This window comes from Aspergillus foveolatus, assembly GCF_047715535.1.
Source record: "Aspergillus foveolatus strain CBS 279.81 unplaced genomic scaffold BDW70scaffold_10, whole genome shotgun sequence".
NCBI lineage: Eukaryota > Fungi > Ascomycota > Eurotiomycetes > Eurotiales > Aspergillaceae > Aspergillus > Aspergillus foveolatus.
The window spans coordinates 401,869-421,730 of NW_027396074.1; the positions used below are offsets into that span (position 1 = coordinate 401,869).

The following is a 19,862-nucleotide window of genomic DNA, read 5'->3' on the forward strand; positions in this document are numbered from 1 at the left end:
AATCGAGTCACCATGTGCGGCTATCCGCGGGCCAAGCCCTGACGGAATCACGTGATGTACCCTATTTAGAGCTTAATTTATTCACCACGAGAGTCAAAGTCATTCAAGTTTAAATGGAAATGGGGTATTGTGATAAGCAGACTATTGAAAGATCCAGTACCATCCTGCAAAAGGGTATGAAAAGCAAGCTCCCAGAACTACCTCCCAATGCACTGATACAAAAAACCAACCAACATGCCAACTGCCAATTACTCAACAAAGGGACTTCTAGCACTAGGCTTGAGTGCAAGACTCTTTCGCCTAGCAGCTTCCAACCTAGACTTCAACTGACGGGATGGAGCGTCTTCCGAGGTATTGGTAAAGAGGCCCTGCCGGGTTTGTTTCGGAGGACAGGTTTGCTGGACGAGTTTTGATCGCTGAGACAGATAAAACGGAGTCGCGGGGGATATGCCAATGCTATCCAGGTTGTATCCCAGTGCAGCAGCACTGGGGGTTCGTGGAGTCTGCCAGAATTTTTCCGCGTCGGCATGGCCAGATTCGTACCCTCGGTTGTCATCCGGTGTCAAGTGGTCATTGCGTGAAAGCGGCGTTGCGCTCCTGGAAGTGCTTCCCCCAGCCATGGACGGCCTGCGGCTTGAAGATGACCCAATGACATTCGTCTTGACAAGAGTTCCGTTGACGTTACTCAGTGCTCGAGGCTCCATGCTCTTGCGACGCTTTGCGCCGCCACGCGGAATGATCGAGCTGTCTACAGCGTACGGTGCCTCGTCGACCCATTCATTTCTTGCCTCACAACTGTCTCAAGTCAGAACAGGCTCCTTCGGGATGAAAGGAAATACTTACTTCAGAACCCAGCCGACCCCCACGCACTTGACGAGGCCCCGCGCCTGTCGGACCTTTTCCAGTGTGCGAACACCACCATCTTTGAAAACAACATGGGTTATGCCAACCTTGCCAATTACGGAACTTGCATCCTCCTCCGGGGACACGCTTACCCGCGGGTTCCATGACCAGTTCCTGATACATCTAGCTCCCATTTGCTGGAGTAGTTCAATGAAAATGCCGCTAGCATCCTCACCTTCCGTAGTGTGAACATCCACATAGACTACCGCACCACGGAGGCAGCCAGAGGCTTGTTTGAAGGGTGACTTGACAGGACTTACTGACCGAGAGGGTGTCCGGGCCCGGTTAGTCTGCGGAGATGGTACTGGCTTGCTGGGGGTTTCTCTAGGCAGAGATCTCCGGGTTGATCCACATTGGAGCCGGGGTGACTTGCGAGGTGGAGATTTGGCCTCACGAGGCTTTTGCGGAGCGAGAACGAAGCTGCGGAGTCTCGGTGAAGAGCGCACAGGAGAGGTTATTGAGAGAGATCGACCACGCTTGCGGTTACTCTTTAAAGGCGATACTCCGCCCTCGGGTTTCAGAGGCACCTTCGACACAGTGTGATATGTCTGTCTGGGTAGCGACGGATTTTTAGCAGGTGTGGCAGGAACTGGGGATGGTACACCATTCTCCTTTTCCTCTTCCCACGGGTCAACAGTAGGCAATTGTGCAGCTTCAGGTTGCTCTTCCTCTACGTCTTCGCCATCAGAAAGGTCTTTGAAAATGCTGAGCCCATCTGGATTTTCGTCGTTCATAACCTCAGCCATCGGGCTCCTCGTAGAGCGTACAGACTCCGATCCTGCCGCCTCATCGACCACCTCCACCTCATCCTCCTCATCGACCACCTCCGCCTCATCTTCCTTGTCTTCATGAATATCGAGCGCTTGAGGAGTGGGCTCCATCTGGAAGGAAGGTCCAGCCGAAAGGGTCGGGGCATTTGCAAAGATGTCCACTTTTGGTGTCCGAGAGACGGTGCTTGCAACATCACTGGGTCTCCCCAGAGAGAAAATGCCTCTGCGCCGTGGCCTTATTTCGGTATTTGCAGGACTGCTTGCTTTCCACTGACTCATTTTCTCGGCCAGAAGTGTGAAACGTCGGCCTTGGCTGCGAAGAGATGGCTCCCGAAGCACCTTCGGACTATTTTGTTTCGAGTCAATGGGAAGAAAGGGACTGTTTGATACGTTATCTTGGCTTTCTTCCGGCGTGATAGGTGGCGGTGATCGCTCCGTATTGAAGGGAGTAATAGGCTCGCGTTCTTCGACGAACGGCAGGGTTGGCGCCCAGTATGTCAGGAGGAAGTTCATGAATGGAGTGTCCTCAACTTCTTCAATCTCATACGGCTGGATCGCACCTGTGCTTATGAAATAATCGGCAGCAGCCTCAGCAACGAGTGTCGGCTCATCATTTCCGTAAGGAGTGGAATCGTCCACGTCATTGACACCCTCATCATCTTCTTCATTCTCCTTGTCGTCATGCATAGTGTTCGTCTTAGCGGGGTAATCATCAGTGAATACATCTTCAAGCCCATCGGCAAGACTGAATCGAGATGGTGATGGTCCAGGTTCGTCGTCGATTTCGGTATCTGACTCGTCATGCTCCGCCTCTCCGTGTCCTTGGTCATGTTGCAAAAGTTCCTCCTCAAGTTCACTCTCGTATTCCGTCTCGTGAGAAATCTGAGGAGTTGAATTCCCATCTTCTCCATCCTTATCGCAGTCCAATAGTTCTTCGTTAATCGCCTGGGCAAGAAAATTTTCAGCCTCCTTGACCATATGCTGAACATCTTGCTCCGCTTGCTGTACTGCTTCATCGAGCTCTGGACCAACAAGGGGGTGAACATCGTCTTCTTCTAAAAGCATCCCTTCATCTTCCTCTTCAACGGACTCCGTAGAATGGTCTGACTCGGCTGAGCGGTCCTCCTCTAACTGCTCGGTTTCTCGAGCAAGTGGGCTTTCATCAGGGGTTAGCGCGGGATTACGCTCGTCAACTGAAACCTCATCACCCTCATTGAGCTCACTAGCCTGACCTCCCTCCGTAACCTCAAAGTTCTGTCCTCGTAGCGGCGACTCATCATACATCGAGACCGTCTCATCATCGGTCTCCGTATCTGTCTGCAATCGAGTCACCTTGGCCAACGGTGTTGGCACGTGCGTCATCGAGTTTTTAAACGGTGTTATAACCTTCCTAGCAGGACTCAATAGAAGGCTGGACTTGAACGGGGTCGCATTCTGCTGTTGTATGGGTTGTTGGGATGAGAAAGAGGCCCCAAAAATGCCTTTTCTAGCGGACATCTTCAGAGGCGAGTTTTGCCCGGGAGTAAAATTCGGTTGTGGGATTGCACCGCCATCACGATCGAACAGGGTTCCTCGCGCGGGCGTTGCTATGCTTGCCTTTTTCGGGGAAATTCGCAAGGGAGAATTTTGACTCGGAGTCGTTTCTGGGCGGCCCAAATTCGGGTTCTCAGGAAAAGAAATTGCTGCTCGTCTTGGTGTTTCTTTTAATGTGTAGTGGAAGGGCGAAGGCGGAGGCCGGCGCGCCGGGCTGGACATGAACTGCGAGTCACCAAAATCGAATGTCCTTGGGGGTGGAAGGGTTGGTTCGCCATTCTCATCAACCGGGTTCGAAACCTTATTCGGAGTGAAATTGATTCTTCTCACGGGCGAGCCAAGCCCAGACACGCTTGACGTACGTTTCTGGGGAGAGTGTACCACAAGCTTGATAGCATCCTTCTCGCCGCTTAACTCATCTTCTTCTCCATCGGAGCTGGCGTACGCTGAAATCGCCTTTGCTACCTGTGTAGCCTTCTTTGGTGACAGAGGCTTAGCGCTACCCTTTTTGGCTGCCGCAGGCTTGCGACCTCTTGTAGACCCCGCAGAGGCTTTACGGACCGGTTTAGCACCCATATCACCGGCATCCTTTGCGATAACAGCTCCTCTTCTTCGTCGCGCAGTCGGAGCTGGTGCCTCGCTCACTTCCGCCTCGGAATCAGTCAATTCCTGGAAGGTGACCTTCTTCTTTGTCTTCGCTGGTCTACGCAGCAAAGCAGAGCCTGTGGTTACGAAAATCTCTGTCGGCCTTTGTTGTGAGGGCGACAGTTCGTCACTGTCCTGGGAAAGCGCATTTCTCCGCGTATTCTCCTTCAAAATATCATCGTCCGAAGGCACCTTGGCGGACGTACCCTTGGGTCGGCCCCTAGGCCTCGAACTTGCCGCTGCTTTCGTGGTCTCCTCCTTGGCTGAGGCCTTTGTCTTTGGCCTCCCTGGCCGTTTCTTCGGTGCTTCTGACTGTGCTAGTTCGTCGTTATCGTCGTTCTCACTCTCACTTCCCATGTCCGGCGTAGCAGCCGCTTTCCTTCCCCGACTCGTCCTGGATGTTCCGGTTTTCCCTTTAGCTCCAGGTGTCTTTCCCCGGCTTTTACTTTCAATAACCCCGATCTCATCATCTGTTTCCTCTGATTCTGTCTCGGAGTGTGCATGCGCTACCGCCGCCCGCCCGGTTCTTTTCTTCACTTCAGCGGCCCTGGTGGCTTTCGCGCTCGATTTGCTCGTTTGTGTTGTTGCTACCTTAGCTCTGCCGCGTGTGGCGCGCTTCGGAGGCGATTGAGGGATAACCGCTGCTCGGGCCATTGTGGGTTATGAGGCGTAATACCCAAAAATGAAAAAATAATCGAAGCAGAGTCGTAGATCTTAGATTCACGTCGCAATTAGTGGAAGTCGTATGTCGTCGACCTGTAATTGTTCATTGTGCGACGCGTGTTTTGTGCTGAAAGAATAAGCCCAAGCGCCGGACTGCTGGTGCATTCGTCTCGAGAATAAAGTGACACGAGTTTGAGTAGCTGTCGCGATATATCAGTAATGTTTTTGTCGTCAGTTGTCGTTAGCCTGAAGCTGCATCGGGCCGACCGGTGTCAATGTGGGTGGTGCAGGCGGTGTTTGTGACGGAGCACCCAGAAAGGGAAATCACGTGTGCGCCCCAAGGTCCGTTTCCCATGGCAACGGTGGCTTGCTAATTATGCCGATTCATATAATTCTACGGCGGCGCTCGTTTTATGCACCTCTTTGTGGGAACTGTTGTCTCCAAAGTCAACATAGAAATTGTTCAAACTATCCAAATTTTAGATGAACGAAACCAAGAAAACGTGTATATATTTACATGTAAATACTTCAGATCAATTATAGCAGTTATACCATCGTCGCGATCGCAATGCTCGCCGCAACCACACTCGACAAAACAGCCGGGAAAAGCTTGGAAGAGCCGCTACCCAAAACGGCAACAGGGTAGTAAGGGGCAGGTGTGGTGCTGTTGAGGGTTCCATTCCAGCAGTACCTGTCGAAGCACTGGGTGCAGATATCAGGAACCTGCTCGTTGGTGCGGTCAAACGAGCGGCTGAGGATCGCACAGCCAACGCAAGCAGACCAGTTGCTGTCTTCGGTGCTGTTACCCATAGTTGCAACAGCATAGCCATTTTGGATGGTGTTGTCTCTTTGTTCGAGTGAGGTGCTGAGCTGGAAGGTCGAGAAATTGGATATGGTATCATCAGACTGGTAGACGAAGGGGCGATTAGCAATGTAGACGACCAGCGGAGCGGAGGTGTTAGTGCTGTCGCATCCGAAGAAAGTTGGACGAGTGTTCAATCCTAGGTTGACGATGGTGTTCTGGTCGGGGATTGCAGGGAACTCAGTTCCGTTGCCAATACCGGTGGAATTCAGGCTGCGCTCGTAGGTGGCGACGAGAGCAGTGCCGTTCGGCCAGTCATTAACATCAGCGGAGGAGTCAATCGCGAAGATGACATCGACGTGGCGCGAAGGTTGGATCAACGGGTGCAGAGGGAGGTTCTGAAGATCCTCACCGCCGTCCACAACGTCGAGGTTTTCCTCGCCGGCGTAGGGGGAGTATTGTGGTAACCAGCCGTAAAATGGGTTAGGGGAGTAGACGGCAATGTCATTATCAGCCTCGCCAATATCTGCGAGAACATCACCGATGACGTCCTTCAAGAAATCTGGAAGGCTAGTGCCGTTGAGTTGAAGGAAGAACTGGTTGAACAGACTGGACGAAGTGCCCATGACAAATCCAGCATTGTCAAAACCACGAACGCAACTCTCATTGCGTGGGATGGAACCATTGACGAAGCGGGAACCCAAGTATTCCAATGGCGCAAATCCGTAGACAGTCGGATCAAAGCTGCCAAATTCCCAAGGGTTGAATTCATAGACTGTTGTATTTCCGGAGATCAAGAGTTGTCCCGGGTACCGACCATCCGCAACCAGAATCGGCAGCGGCATCTCGGCATCACGGAAGTTCTGGCCCAGGGCAATGGATGACCAGGTGTAACTCGAGCCACCGCGTACAGCGTCGATCAACTGGTATGAAAGTGCACGGCCCCTTGGAGACATCAGCATAAAAAACACGAGCAGAAGGTCAAGCAAATAGTCCATACCAATAATCCGTGAGCGTTGTATCGTATCCAGCGTCACTCTTACCGTTAACCGCATCGTACAGATCTCTGTAGTAGCCCGCGGTGTCAAGAATCTGGATGCCGCCCTCGTCAGGGCCTTCGAGGATGGAATTCTGGAATTGCCACACGTCATCGTTCGACTGCAGCGACGAAATGGTGGTGAAGTTATTGATATAGATGGAGCCAACAAGCCAGCCACCGCCGCTAAGGCCAGACAAGTACGTCGCGGATTGCAGCAAGCCACCGAGTTGACCTTCGCTGGTTGAGTTGTCTGTCCGGCTATCGAAAGCCTTGAGGGCTCCAGCACCGTTCATCAAAGCACGCCATCCTCCGCCAGAGACTGCGATTCCAATGTTGGGCAGATTCGAGGAGTTGCTACCGATCCGATCAAGGTATTCGACCGCGTCAAAATTTCCAACGCTGACATGACCAAAGAAGTCACTCAGAGCCGACCGCGTGACATTGCGGCGCCGCTCGAGCCATGAAGTCTCGTTCGGCGAAAGTCCAGTCGCAAGCCGGATTTCTGGACGGTTGGACGGGCAACTCACGTTCGCAGGGGTGTAGCCGTCAGGGGCATTGGGAAATGACCGCTGCACCGGCGACACTTCGGACGATGCGGCACCTGCAGGGTTCAGATTAAATTAGAACAATAACGCACAGGACAAAAATTGAAACGCACCGGACAGCAATCCGGCCAAAGCAAGCACCGTAGTTGAAGTCCTCATCTTATTAACCCTGAAGTGCTGCTCACACTAATCGTGGCAGCGCAAGGTGTCCGTTAACTAGAGTGACCGAGACAAGGGGCTTCTGCCGCGGGGCCAGGATCGCGGTTAATATATAGATGTGAGACGCAAGGACCGAGGCAGCTCAGCCCAATTTCAAAGTGCAGATTGAATCTACTGAAGAGCGCCATGTTAGCAACGGGGCTCCCTAGCCAAGAGTGCCGGAGATCAGAGCTAGGTGGGCCAATCCCTTGAACTACGGGTCGCTATTGGCGTCGATTCAGGAGGTTATGATATCACAGGGCAGAGGGATCCGGCAATTCCGCTGGGCTTAGAACTAGAGGCCGAACTTTGCAGTAAGAACTTCGTTAGTGCTGATGCTCTCCTGGTTTGTTGTGGCTGGTGCTGGACGCCTGGGCAGTGTTGTTCAGCAGAGCAGCCCACGCTAGAGTTTTTATTCTTAGCCGCCACGAATTAGCCAGGATCTGAACGTCGATTCGATGATACCGATAGTCTGTAGCTCAGTGCTCACCGTCATGCTAAGAATCGTGGCTTTCAGCCTTTGACTCGTCAAGCTGTCCGAGGAACTTCGGCCCAAGGAACACGGCCTCATGATGCATGCGCTAGCGGTGACCCAAGAAGACAGATTTGCAGGCTGCAAGATTATTCTCGCGAATCGAGGCAGTGATTTGCGGGACGCTGTGGGTCAACCATTAAAGGAGAATGGAAAAACGAGGGATAACAACTCCGGAGTATGCAGCGTGATGGAGGGATAAAGTCAGAAGTGGAAAACGAGTACGAACTGCTACAATGGAGCCAGAGCCCGGCGGAGAGCTCGGAACTTGGCGGTCACCATAGACGCTGCAGAATAATGTGAATGCGCACAGGTGGCCAATAATATCTAAGAGAGCAGAAGTTTGCATCTCAATTGATTTGATTTCGGTTTTCATCCGAGCTCTAAACAAACAAGTACAAGCTACCTCAAACTGCAGACTGGCTGCAGAGTGACGCTGACGCCCAGATTCCAGGCCGTCACTGCACCGACGGCGCCTCTCACTCAGTACGACTCTGACTCGACAAGCTCATACATCACATCCGTCCTCAAGGTGAACTTGGTCCCGCGAAACACCGGATCCCCACTATGAAGCAATTCACTCTGCTGGAAAACAAGAACCGACCCCGTCCTCGGGAAGACCCTCACATGCCTCTCCTTCTCCTCATATCGCGGCAGAAAAGATGTCGCACCGCCCAGTAAACGCCCTTCCACGTCTAGATTCGTGCATCCCCCCTCCGGCCCCTCTGGCCCCTTTGCATCAATCGCACGCTTTAATTCCTGGAGGTCCTGCTCTCCGTCTCCATTCAGATATAGGTGGATCGTGAAATACGATCTCTCGCGCCGGTCAGGCGTGGTATAGTGTGCGTCCCAGTGTGGGCGGAAATACTCGCCCCCAATGTACTTCTTGTCGTCAGTAACAGGACGTCTACCTAGGTAGGACGGAGACGTATACGGTACTGACCTTCAGGAACCTTAAGCGTTCGTTTAATCGCGTGAACTTGTATGTACGATTCCTCCCTGCAAGGCCCGTGATGAGCGGTTTGTTTTCAAGTCGATCAACCTCCAATTCTCTCAGGAAAGGTAAGAGTCTCGCTTGCAGTTTCTCAGCGATTTCAGGGCTGTCCAGGATGATTCGACTGCTGTTGCGCGAATCGGTGGATATCTTCTGGCGGCCGCCTCCGATATTGATCATGGCACGCTCCCACTTACCGTCGGCCGTGCTCGCTTCAGCTAAGCGGAGAAGCTCCTTGCATTCTGACTCGGTGAGTGCGTTGTCGATGACAGCTGCGAGATATCTCTTGTATTCAGGGAGCGGGGGCTCAGTGCTTGCGAAGTCGATTACTCGGCAGCGGGCATTGGCCGGGGGTTGCGAGGGAAGAAACTGGTCTTTTTCGAAGGCCATATCGCTTACACTGTAAGGGTTGTTGAGTTCTTCGAGACTAAGTCTCTGTTCCCTTTTCCAGGCCGGTCAGTAGTTTTCTGAGGAGGTTGCGGCTGAAAAAACGCATTGAATCTAACTAACCTAGTTGCCTGAACTCTGGGGCAGTGCAGCATGACGGCCTAGCTGCAAAACACCTTATTTGAGTTACATCAGCCGCAGGAGTTCTATATTCGCATCACTCCACATGGTCATTCAAAATATTCGTTATACAGAAAAGAAATATATAGTATGTATACTGCGCAAAGTCCTTAGTCTCGAGCATTGATCACGGATTGAGCTATATGAGCTCGTTCATAATATATATTCTTCCGCGCTAAGGACATTGGCAGTTCTAGCCCTACCATAGGTGTCTTCCTACTCAACAATCTCAGCTGTGGCTCACCCTCCATAAGTCTAGGGTGTTGCATGTCTCTCCTTGGGCACGCGTTCTTCTTTGTTAGTAGTCTATTCGTTCTCTCCGTCGCCAGCTCATCTTGCATCCACCGCTGACTCGCCGTCTGAATGTCAAAATCTGCATTTCTCTCAGCATTGGTTGATGTCCTTGCCAGCGTCTTCTGCGGAGTCATCGGCTTGTATAACCTCCTGATTCTGCTCACTAACCGTCTTCTCCTCACCTTGCTCATGGTAGGCCATCGAAACGAGTGGGCCGGCTGTTGGCGCAACCAGTCCATGTCGCAAGAGATCAATACCTGGTCCACCCAATCGCACTCACTTTTCTAAATCGAGGTATCTAGATTACTCCCTCTACTCGAGGTGCCTGGGGTTCTCCTCTATTTCACCGTTCGTCGGCCAGCTCATATCATAGTACGCCCATTTGCTGATACATCGCGGACTTCGCTAATAACGCTAAATTTGGTTTGAGAGCATATTCTTGACCGGATCCCAGATTTTTCAAGTTACCGAGAACAACAAGCAGTTCCTGAGGATTGGTGCGATAGTAAGGTGAGATTTGTCTGCAGCAAGTCCAACATCATAAGCATTCCCGCGACGGTTTTGCCCTCACAAAGAGCCAGAGGGAGCTTCCCGTGCTTGCCGAGGCGTCCATTGTCAGGTCTTCGCAGAGTCAGTCAAGTCATTTCGGGAGCGAAATGGACAACACCGCCCCAATGGCGAGAAAGTGGAGCCTTAAGATGTCATGGTATGGGACCAGGCGAAGGTGAGCCATCCTAAACTTAAGAATGATGGCAGTCAGAAAGCCACATAGGGCATCGCTTGTTCACTGTTTGTTTAGAAGGGACTGCCAGCCCTTTGTGTCCGTCAAATCCATGAACATTCGACGTAGACCTCCTGGCCTCTAAAAAATCAGTGTGGTGCCGTGTCAAATCGTTCCAAACTGAGCTAACACTCCTGCTGCGAAGACGCTATGGCGACCCCGCATGTTCAAATGACAATGATACTGAGAAAGCCCACCATATGTGGAAGGCTCCGGGAGTTACAGTTAACATATTGCAGGCGCGCGGAGCATTCCATAACTGCCCCTGAGAGGACGCTTGACACACGGGACTTCATTTGCGAAGCGCGGTGGCCACGATGCTAAGGGTAGCCGTAACTGCTCATTCCCAGGACCATCACACATACGCGGCTCAGACACAAGGGGGAGTTATGAGAGGTAGGTAGATCAAGCCAGACTCAGTGAGCTGTAAACAAGTGTGTAAAGCGAGGCTCATATGAGCAACATTTCAAATGAAGTGGGGTTTATGCAAGACAGCTCTCAAGGACTACTTACGCACTAATGGCGTATTCGCAACAGCAGATTTTCCATGAAGAGAGCAGGGTGAAAGGAAGGAGGTGGGAAAAGCTTCGCAACAAAAAGTTTGTACGGGTTGACTCTTCACTCCGGTAATGAGCACGTTCTGTCCATGAGTAGAGACAGAGCAGCTACTGACAGCGAGTCACTTCCGCGAAATAGTGTTTCCCTCCTTTGGGCCCTGCTTAGAACTAGATGTTTCTTGTCCAGTCTGCCTGTTTGAAACTAGTGGTACAAACGTCTGTAACCGTACCCTTGTACAAAGTAAAAGACCGCGCCCTATAATTATAATAAAGTAACAACGGCATGACCACCTTAATCCTGGAACTTGCAGATGTTCTGGACGGCAGATATGCTTTTGGGACAGAGAGCTCTATCACATTGATATTACCAGGTAACCGGGACGAAGGCAAAGGTTATAAATGGAATGTGATATCTATGATCATGGGGTCTTTCCGGATCTCTGCTCCCGAGTCACGAGGTCCCCTCTGTCTTGTCCTCAGACCGGGTCAACCACATACATTGTCACGCTGACAAAGGACGGTATCAGGTTAAACCTGACCCGGGGGTGCCCAAGAGCCGACTGCGGGATACCGCATACTCATCCTGCGCTCTGCCAGCCCGGTACAAGCCCGAAGAGCACCGAGACTTTAACTGGAAGGTTTTAATGAAAGTTATGTAATAGTACATTCCGGCAAAGCATTTAAGGAAGATCTCTAAGCTGGCACACGCTATTCGAAAACGAAACACAACCTGGTATGGGTAATGTACTAGGGTGATGAACGTGGCTACAGTGATACGTAAGTTGGTAGAAGACTGGTGAATGTAGCGGTAGCCCGACAAGAGACTAGGTTCAGGATATTGGAACCGCGGGATGGCGCCGAGGTCACCTAGAAAATGCATCCCATGGCTCGGCGAGAAGTACACAATAAACGAAAGAACTCATCAGCGGGCGAACGCCGCCTCGATTCCCCCCCCGAAAGAGGGACGCTTTTCCGACCCGGCCGAGGTCACACGATGCTTCACGGCTCACGGTCTCCTTTTCGCTTAGGCAATCGAGAATTGGGCAGCCCTGCCGTGGGGACGATGGAGGTTACGCGTCTCGGGGCCACGACATTATCAAAGCGTAGTTGCAAGAATAGAAAAAAACTGTTTAATGGGCCCCAGAAAAGAGAGAAGTGGCCGGAATCACGGTCATGCCGGTCATGCCGGGGGTGTGCATGTCCAAGTGTCGAACTGGAAACCAGGGTCCAAAAAAAATAAAAATAAAGCCTGAAGGCATTGGCCAATAGGACAAATGCGACAATGATAAGCTCGTCGGGTGACCTGAAAACCGGAAATCCACTACAGAAAGCACGGACTACCATAATGGGGCCTGCCAGGAACCCCGGAGTTGATCCGTATCTCTGAATCTGGAGTCGAGGACTGTGGCGGAGACAGGCGGTAGGCACTGTGAAACCAAGGATGCGTTGAGAGAAATCCTGTACCCATTCCAGCAATCTATTCATCCATGCGCGAGTTATAAATTTGTAAATTTGTCAAACTGGCATCCTTCTCCCTACTGCTGTCCTGAAGTTTTAGGAGCCGAGGCCGCGGGCGTTCTACTCCAAAACTCCAAGCCTCGTCATGGAACATTCGATGCGCTTGATTGAGCTTCCAGAACCCTCCAGGTGACCAGCTGCGGCAGACTTCGCAGATGTTCTGGACCACCCACTCCGTTTTTCTTTCCCCAAGCCTAAGCTCTCCAGGTATGCCGGCTACGGCATCTCCTGAATAGGAATCCCGACAAAACGCCACCAACCGTCACCTGACTGTCTCCATGCCTGTTGGAACTGTGTCATTGTTCTCAAGAAAAAAAATTCCAGCAGGCGTCATGGCGACATGGATTGTTTGAATGGATAGTCTAATGATGATCTCATTCCCATTGTCTTAGAAGGGTTCGTACTTTATAGTGAATATTGGCGAGAGAATAAGCTAAACCTACTGCTTATTTGTGCCACCAATGTACTAATGTACTAACATACTAACGTATGTTGACAAGTATACGTGAAACAACATTAATCAGGCCATATATTTTGTAGGAACAATTATAATGACAGTGTAGAACCTAAGGCCAATATTCCCCAGCAAGGTACGGACCCCGTACATGCAAGCTGGTCGAGTGACCTGGGGTGGAACCCCGGCCTCAGGCTGTTCTGTCATGCCCCGGGTCTGGACCAAACTATCACTGCCTTTGTCAGTCTTTCCCTGTTCACATGAGCTCCCATGACCTCCCACCGAGTCTGCCATCGTGAGTATAAAGTCCGGCCTCAAATCGATTCAGAAGTTTCCCATCATCAATTCCATTCCTCAATCTCTCTTCCACCTCGAGCTTCTCAGCGTTCGACCTAGCGCAACACCTGCTTGTTATACTTCAGTTTCTCTTTATCTACTCTACTACCTACATACTTTCACAACCCTCAAGAGCCATGTCTGTCTCTATTGAAACCACCTCTACTCCGGTCGTGCCTATCAAGCAGGAGGCACCCGCCGTTGCTACCACCAACAGACTGCCCGAATTCAGTCTGGCCGGAAAGGTTGTTTGCGTTTCCGGTGGTGCTCGTGGCCTTGGATTGACCCAGGCAGAGGCTCTGCTTGAAGCCGGTGCCCGCGTCTACGCTCTTGACCGTCTCGAGGAGCCTGTGTGTACTCCAAGTCTCTTGGATTGCAACCAAAGCTAACATATTGCCTACACAGTCTCCCGATTTCTACACCATTCAGAAGCGTGCCAGAGAGGAACTCGGTACTGAGCTCCAGTACCGCCGCATCGATGTTCGTGACACAGAGCTCTTACACAGCACTATCGAAGCAATCGCCAACGCCGAGGGTCGCATGGATGGCTTGGTGGCCGCTGCTGGAATCCAGCAGGAGACCCCTGCCCTGGAGTACACAGCCCAAGACGCCAACAGGATGTTCGAAGTCAATATCACCGGCGTCATGATGACCGCGCAAGCGGTTGCTAAACAGATGATTCGCTTTGGGAACGGAGGAAGCATTGCACTGATTGCCAGTATGAGCGGCACTATTGCCAATCGCGTAAGTCCTTCATATCTTAGGCCACCCCCCCACCCGCACACCCCCCCGCTTTGGCGCCCTATCACTGCCCGTCTCTGGGATAGTTCACTGACATTTCCACGTATAGGGTCTCATCTGCTCTGCCTACAACGCTAGTAAAGCGGCCGTCATCCAACTCGCCCGCAACCTTGCTTCCGAGTGGGGTCAGTACAACATCCGTGTCAACACTATTTCTCCCGGTTATATCGTCACCGCTATGGTTGAGCAGCTCTTCGTTCAGTACCCCGAGCGCCGCGACGAGTGGCCCAAGCACAACATGCTTGGACGTCTGTCCTCTCCGCAGGAGTACCGCGGAGCGGCTGTCTTCCTTCTCAGCGATGCTAGCAGTTTCATGACTGGAAGCGACCTGCGCATCGATGGAGGCCACGCCGCGTGGTAGTTGGCCCTGGCGGCCACTTCATCGCATCGTTCCTGTCCATTTTCGTTTCGGTCTCTTGAGCTTACGACTAATTGCACGCCCCGGGGGTATCATTGCATGGCGTTAATGGAAGCAATAGCGGATCTTTTCCTTTTCTTTCCACCTACTTAATCATCTGACGAGCAAAAGAGTTAGCGATCATGGTGTTGACGGCTTGTGATGGGCTGCATAGAGCGTCCGTTTCGTTTCAGGATCATGTAATTACTTGCACTTTCCAGCACAATTAACGAGGTTCCACATCTTCCGGTTTTCTTCCAAACTTCCCTGACATCAACTAGAAGGATAAACTTGCGTAAGTTCGCTGCGCTCGCCCACTTAGTGTCCGATCCTGATGCCCACATGACCCCACTCTCGGTCGATCTTCCCCCGCGATCCATCACATCAGCCTACCTCCACTGATTCCGGAGTCCGGGATATCGACTTGGTCGGTTCCACGCTACCCTCGCATCAAACGGACTGATTTAGCCTACAATTTTTTAAGAGTTAGTGACTCCAACAATCCCTCAAACCAATAAACAAAGTCTCTGGCCTAGGCGGCGGCCAACGGGTTTCCATGCCTACCCTTCCCAAAATGGTACATTGCGTACCGCTGCGGTCATGGGACAAACAGATTTTTGCTGGGTTCGTGATAGCCGATCCACTAGTCTCTCGTAGCCATCGCGTTAGCATATCTAGGGAACTCGTTCTTTTAAGAGCAGGCTGCTCAAGCTCCTCTAGGCCAGCCCTGCCGTTGCGTTGTCAGTATCTGAGGCGCCATCCGTTAAGACTTGTCCTTGAATTGGCTAATTTTGATCGCGACCAAGACAGCAGTCGGGCAAAACTGAAATCTCGCCAAGAACAGCGAAACACGCTGGCACGGATGCTAGCCGGGGCGTTGCCCTCCCGTCAGCCACAGCCACATCGTCTCTCGTCTTCTTCCGTGAAGTACCCTATTGGCAGAGGATCTTACATAATAGCAACCACTCGCATCTAGGACATACTCGGTGGGTGCGAGGCGAGTCTGTAAGGCGCACCGGTGGCCTGGCGTCGGTTTCCACCGGCCCTTACTAAGAATGCAACGACACCTGACCGTTGGTAAACGACTTTCCGGGCGAACTTGATTGATGCACTCCCGATTTGTAGGGCAGAAAAAAAAACTCTAATCTCCAATCATTGGGAAATACTCTGTCCGCGTACTTAGCTGTTACACATGAGCAAGCAAACGTTGACTCCTCATGCAGGTGGCCGCCTGCGCGGCCTGCCATCTCAAGTTTGACTTTGGAAGTTGCTGATTGAATAAGCCACTTGCTCGCGCAGGTTAAAGGAGGAATTTACCACGGCTTGTCAGTAAGTTCTTGCCTGTGCGAAGGCACGGGAAATAGGTTGGATCACACATTGATATTTGTTTCCGAGGTGTCATCAGATGACTGCATTGTCACCGATAATGGCCATCATATTCGGTGATTCAGCACGGCGTTTGAGGACTCTTGCCACCCTAGCGCCTAATGCCCATATGTATCGTCTGAAGGGTACCGCGACATATGTCTCGCTGACTGTTTTGCTTGAATCGCCAGATACGGGACGCGCAATTGGTCGGACTAGGCGTGAGAATAAGCATGACACTCGTTCTCAGCAAATACAGGTATTCCTCCACGATCTCTTTTGAGAACACTTTAACTGGCTGGTCGGCTCCCATATATTCAACTGTCTTCGCCAAGGCGTACATGACTTCAAGATTCTTGCGAAGTCCTGCATAGCCCGGTAATCTTCCCTCTTGTTCGGCAGTACTTCGCCCCGCATGTTAGGATGATTCGATAAGCAAACCAGAGCACAATTCTACCCAACGTGGCGAGAGACTCGTCTGCGGACAGAGTTTGTTCATGATCGGCCTCCGCCTTACTGCGCACCATCCCATGATACTCACCGCGAGCCGAACTTGAACCTTATCAAAGCATTGTGCCCGAGATCGTAACACTGACGTCCCTGTGGTCTTGGCATAGAGTTGTCAAGCAGATCTTTCAGGCCTTATGGCTGTAGATGCAGTTTTACGTAGTGCGGCCGGGTCGAAGTCTTGTCTTTCAGCAGCTTCACTGGTTCGGTTTGAATGACGAGCTCTGGGTGGATATGTCTTCTGATCTAGGGCAGGTCTCTCTTTTACTTTCAAGACTCTGGTCCCAATTTGACGTAAAACGCAGTGATATCAGTGGAATCTCTCCTGCTCAAGTGGTTGCTTTTTATGAAGATCCTTGAAAATGCACCTAAAACGAGTAGTCTCTCCAATATGTTGAAACCATTGCCTGCGACCTCCTGGGATCTTAGTTGAACGCGGTTTTAGATTCTCATGGTGTAGGTTGGAATGTATAATATACGGATCCATGACATGCTCGTGCTACCTATGTCACAAAAAGAACAACTGACAAAAAGAACATGAGTGTAAAATATGTTGACTCCTAAATACTCAGCCAGATAGCGACTTATGTAGTCTTCTAATTCCCTCAAATACTATGTGCCGATATCTCCATTCTTCTTTAGTGGCAGAAATGACGATACGGCGGATTTTCCATTAAATGTCTCCGGAGAAAATACCTTCCATTATATCTGAGTAGTTAAAGGGGAAAACAGCTCAGTACAGAAATTCCCGATACATCCCAACCTAACCTAACAGTCACATAATACCTGCGCTAAGGGCTGTAGGTAATGCCATGCTGTGCCTGTACCTTGATTCAAAAATCAAATCATGTCACGTGCACTGACATTCCTTTGCGGGTGAATTTGCGCTAAACCCAATTCAATGTCCTCCGCCGGCCGTGGCCTGGCATCAACACCGTCAACAAGACGTTGCAGGGACGGACAAATCGAGTTTCTATATGTTCATATAATCTCATAGAAGTCCCAAATCCAGGTCATACTTGCGTTTCTCATCATTTGGTTGGACTCCTTGATAGCTGAGGTGTTACTGGGTCTTGACATATCCGCCCCTGCGCGTCGGAAAAGAACGTGGCCCGAAAAAGTGCATTGATCAATGAGTATGCTGTGTGAATAGGCCGTGGTCTAATCAGAGGAAACAGATAAGACAGATCTATGGAAGCTGGCCGGAGACTCTCCAGAACTTCGGAGGGAGTACTCGTTAGAGACTCCCCTTCCTCTCCACGTCCACGCTTCGCCTCAGGCGGACGGCAGCGGAAGTTGCGAAAGGTGACGCGAGCCTGCGATGCCTGCAAGTCAAAGAAAAAAGCGTGCACTGGGACGATCCCCTGCGGACCCTGTGTCCGTCGGAAATTGGCCTGCGCCTACAACACCACCTATCAACGCGGTGTCGCTGTGACTCCTCCCCCATCTAACTCGCGGCCAAGACATGATTCCCCAGACCCAACTACTCAGCAAACTGTGCTTGAGACTGAGAGTGAATCGACGACACCATACGGGCCGCAGCCGCCAGAGCAGCAACCCACAGCAGAGGTCGTCGATCAATATTGGGGTCCTACTTCAGCTCATTCATTTCTCGGATGGGCAGTACGTGATCTCCCGGCTACTCCGTCGGATGTCGCCCAAGCGAGTGGGCGAGACCTAGATCGCACCTCCAAGACGTCTATATTTCACTTTGGAGACCGGGTCGCTCCAGAAGTCCAGCTGGGTGATTTTGAATGGCCGGACAGAGCAGAGGCAGAAGCCCTCGCTCGCCGTTACTTTGACTTCGCTTGTCCGACGTACAGAACACTGCACCAGCCAACAATTGAAAGGGAAATTCGTGAGCTATACAAAGAGGATACACAATTTGATGGCGGCCGTTCTGTGCGCGAACAGTCCTCCGCCCTCCATGCGGTGCTCTTGATGGTTTTCAGCACCGCGACCATGTTTCGTCCAGACGCTAACGGCCGTATAACGGATGCGGACGATGCTGGTTGGAAAACTAGCGAGCTCTACTTTGCCAAGGCCGAGCAGCTTTTATCACAGGAAATAGGTGAACCTAGGCTTGAGTCAGCTCAGGCCCGATTTCTCATGGTACTGTATCTGTTGAGCTCTTCGCGTGCGAACAAAGCCTGGTTTACATTGGGTACCACAATTCAACTCATGATGGCACTTGGGTTACACAGCAGGCGCTCGAGAAAGGATGATGAAAAGGATCTAGTACAAAGGGAATGCCGGCGTCGGATCCTATGGTGTTCATACACCCTCGACAAATACATCAGCGTCATTTTAGGAAGACCACGTTTGTGGCATGACGAGGACCTGGATGAGGAGCTCCCCGCGAGAATAAATGACACCGATCTCTTGCCTACACCGATCCAGTCTCCTAAGCGGGACTGTGTGATGGATGCACCAGTGTTCCATGCTCTGCTAGCTCGAACGCTATCTCAAGCCGCCAAGGAGCCTTATGTGGTAGCTGGCATATCCCACAGAGATCAATTGGATACAATTGGAGCCTTGTGCAAGAGTGTTGCCGAGTGGCACGCTAGACTGCCACCTCTTTTGAGCGGGAGTATCCATCCCAGCAGTCTCGTTCCGATATTCCAGCGCCAGCTTACAGTTTTGCAGCTGGCACGTTACCACCTCCTCATGTTTATTACCCGACCCCTACTACTGCGAAACTACGGGAGGACATGGCCGGACTGCGAAGCCAGCTACGTACACTATCTCGGAGTGTGTCTAACGGCAGCCCGAGACGCAGTCGAAATGGTGCTCACCTTTGTTCGCGAAAATCAACTATTCCATGCATTCTGGTACTCACAGTATATCGCATTCAACGCTCTCTCCATCATCTATATCTATCTTATCCAGGTGCGGCGAGGAAGAATACCTCAAATCAGCGGCAGCTTCATTCACGAGACGTATTCATTTTCTCTCGACGAGCCAACTCTCTACCGATTATCTGAGACGGCCCAGCACCATCTCGCAGATGCAACTTCCCGAAATGCACCCTCGTGGAAATACAGCACTATCCTGCAGGGCCTCCGCCGAGAATTAGAGCGCCTAGGCTTAAGGTCACCCTTTGCTGAAGTTTCCCGTGAACACACGGAACCGACCAGTATTTCAAATATGGCTGCAGCCCCGAACGATGACGAGTTACCGATGACTGAAAACTCAAGATATGACCATGTACGGAATCCAGAGCACATGGCGCCAGATTCTTCTCTGGCAGAGCCAGACGGAAATTACATGCAGTTCCCAGGAATACCTCGCTCGAACGGACAATACTTTGTGGACCCACGCACTGAGTACTTATTTGATAGTTTTGCGACGGACAAGGACTTGATGCTTGACTTTTGGCCGCAATTGGACAGCTTGCCCATAGGTAGATCCCTCCTCGCTTGCTGAGCAGCTATTACTTACATGACTTATAGCCTACATGGGATGACCTACGTCAGAGAGCTTAGGCCTGTCAACTGCGTGCTTCCTATGATCCCTGACACATTGGGCGGTGAGGGTTGATTCGTGGGTATGTTGAGTTTTGGGGTATCCTAATTCCATCCTAATCCGCCATTAGAAGTTCGGTATGAGTCTGTAGTGCTGCACACATAATGGCTTAAGAGGCAGTTCAGCATCTGGTCGT

General features: G+C 51.4%; 6 protein-coding genes across 6 annotated transcripts; 3 read left to right on the forward strand and 3 right to left on the reverse strand.

The window, feature by feature from the left end:
• Positions 1 to 150: 150 nt before the first annotated feature.
• BDW70DRAFT_131363 (uncharacterized protein) lies at positions 151 to 3,113 on the reverse strand (the record flags this gene model as incomplete). Its single annotated transcript, XM_073735972.1, has 2 exons — positions 844 to 3,113; positions 151 to 795 (listed from the first exon to the last, which is right to left on the reverse strand). Coding segments are annotated over exons 1-2 (2,735 nt in total), but the record flags the coding sequence as incomplete, so codon positions are not given.
• Positions 3,085 to 3,562, forward strand: BDW70DRAFT_131364 (uncharacterized protein). The gene has a single exon (XM_073735973.1). It carries the CDS (start codon positions 3,118 to 3,120, stop codon positions 3,301 to 3,303), a length of 186 nt encoding a protein of 61 aa, XP_073598499.1. The 5' UTR covers positions 3,085 to 3,117; the 3' UTR covers positions 3,304 to 3,562.
• Positions 3,563 to 5,060: 1,498 nt separating this feature from the next.
• BDW70DRAFT_148456 (lysophospholipase family protein) lies at positions 5,061 to 7,059 on the reverse strand (the record flags this gene model as incomplete). The annotated part of the gene is made up of 3 exons (XM_073738870.1): positions 5,061 to 6,261; positions 6,317 to 6,956; positions 7,014 to 7,059. 3 exons carry the CDS (start codon positions 7,057 to 7,059, stop codon positions 5,061 to 5,063), a joined length of 1,887 nt encoding a protein of 628 aa, XP_073598500.1.
• Positions 7,060 to 7,803: 744 nt separating this feature from the next.
• BDW70DRAFT_131367 (uncharacterized protein) lies at positions 7,804 to 9,247 on the reverse strand. Its single transcript, XM_073735974.1, has 3 exons — positions 8,580 to 9,247; positions 8,085 to 8,518; positions 7,804 to 8,025 (listed from the first exon to the last, which is right to left on the reverse strand). The coding sequence occupies exons 1-2, from the start codon at positions 9,012 to 9,014 to the stop codon at positions 8,114 to 8,116; spliced, it is 840 nt and encodes a 279-aa protein (XP_073598501.1). The 5' UTR covers positions 9,015 to 9,247; the 3' UTR covers positions 7,804 to 8,025; positions 8,085 to 8,113.
• A 3,677-nt stretch (positions 9,248 to 12,924) lies between these two features.
• Positions 12,925 to 14,644, forward strand: BDW70DRAFT_131371 (putative short chain dehydrogenase). Its single transcript, XM_073735975.1, has 3 exons — positions 12,925 to 13,481; positions 13,537 to 13,875; positions 13,982 to 14,644. The coding sequence occupies exons 1-3, from the start codon at positions 13,269 to 13,271 to the stop codon at positions 14,291 to 14,293; spliced, it is 864 nt and encodes a 287-aa protein (XP_073598502.1). The 5' UTR covers positions 12,925 to 13,268; the 3' UTR covers positions 14,294 to 14,644.
• A 2,527-nt stretch (positions 14,645 to 17,171) lies between these two features.
• On the forward strand, positions 17,172 to 19,667 carry BDW70DRAFT_165759 (transcription factor domain-containing protein; the record flags this gene model as incomplete). The annotated part of the gene is made up of 2 exons (XM_073741822.1): positions 17,172 to 19,604; positions 19,654 to 19,667. Exons 1-2 carry the CDS (start codon positions 17,393 to 17,395, stop codon positions 19,665 to 19,667), a joined length of 2,226 nt encoding a protein of 741 aa, XP_073598503.1. The 5' UTR covers positions 17,172 to 17,392.
• Positions 19,668 to 19,862: the final 195 nt, after the last annotated feature.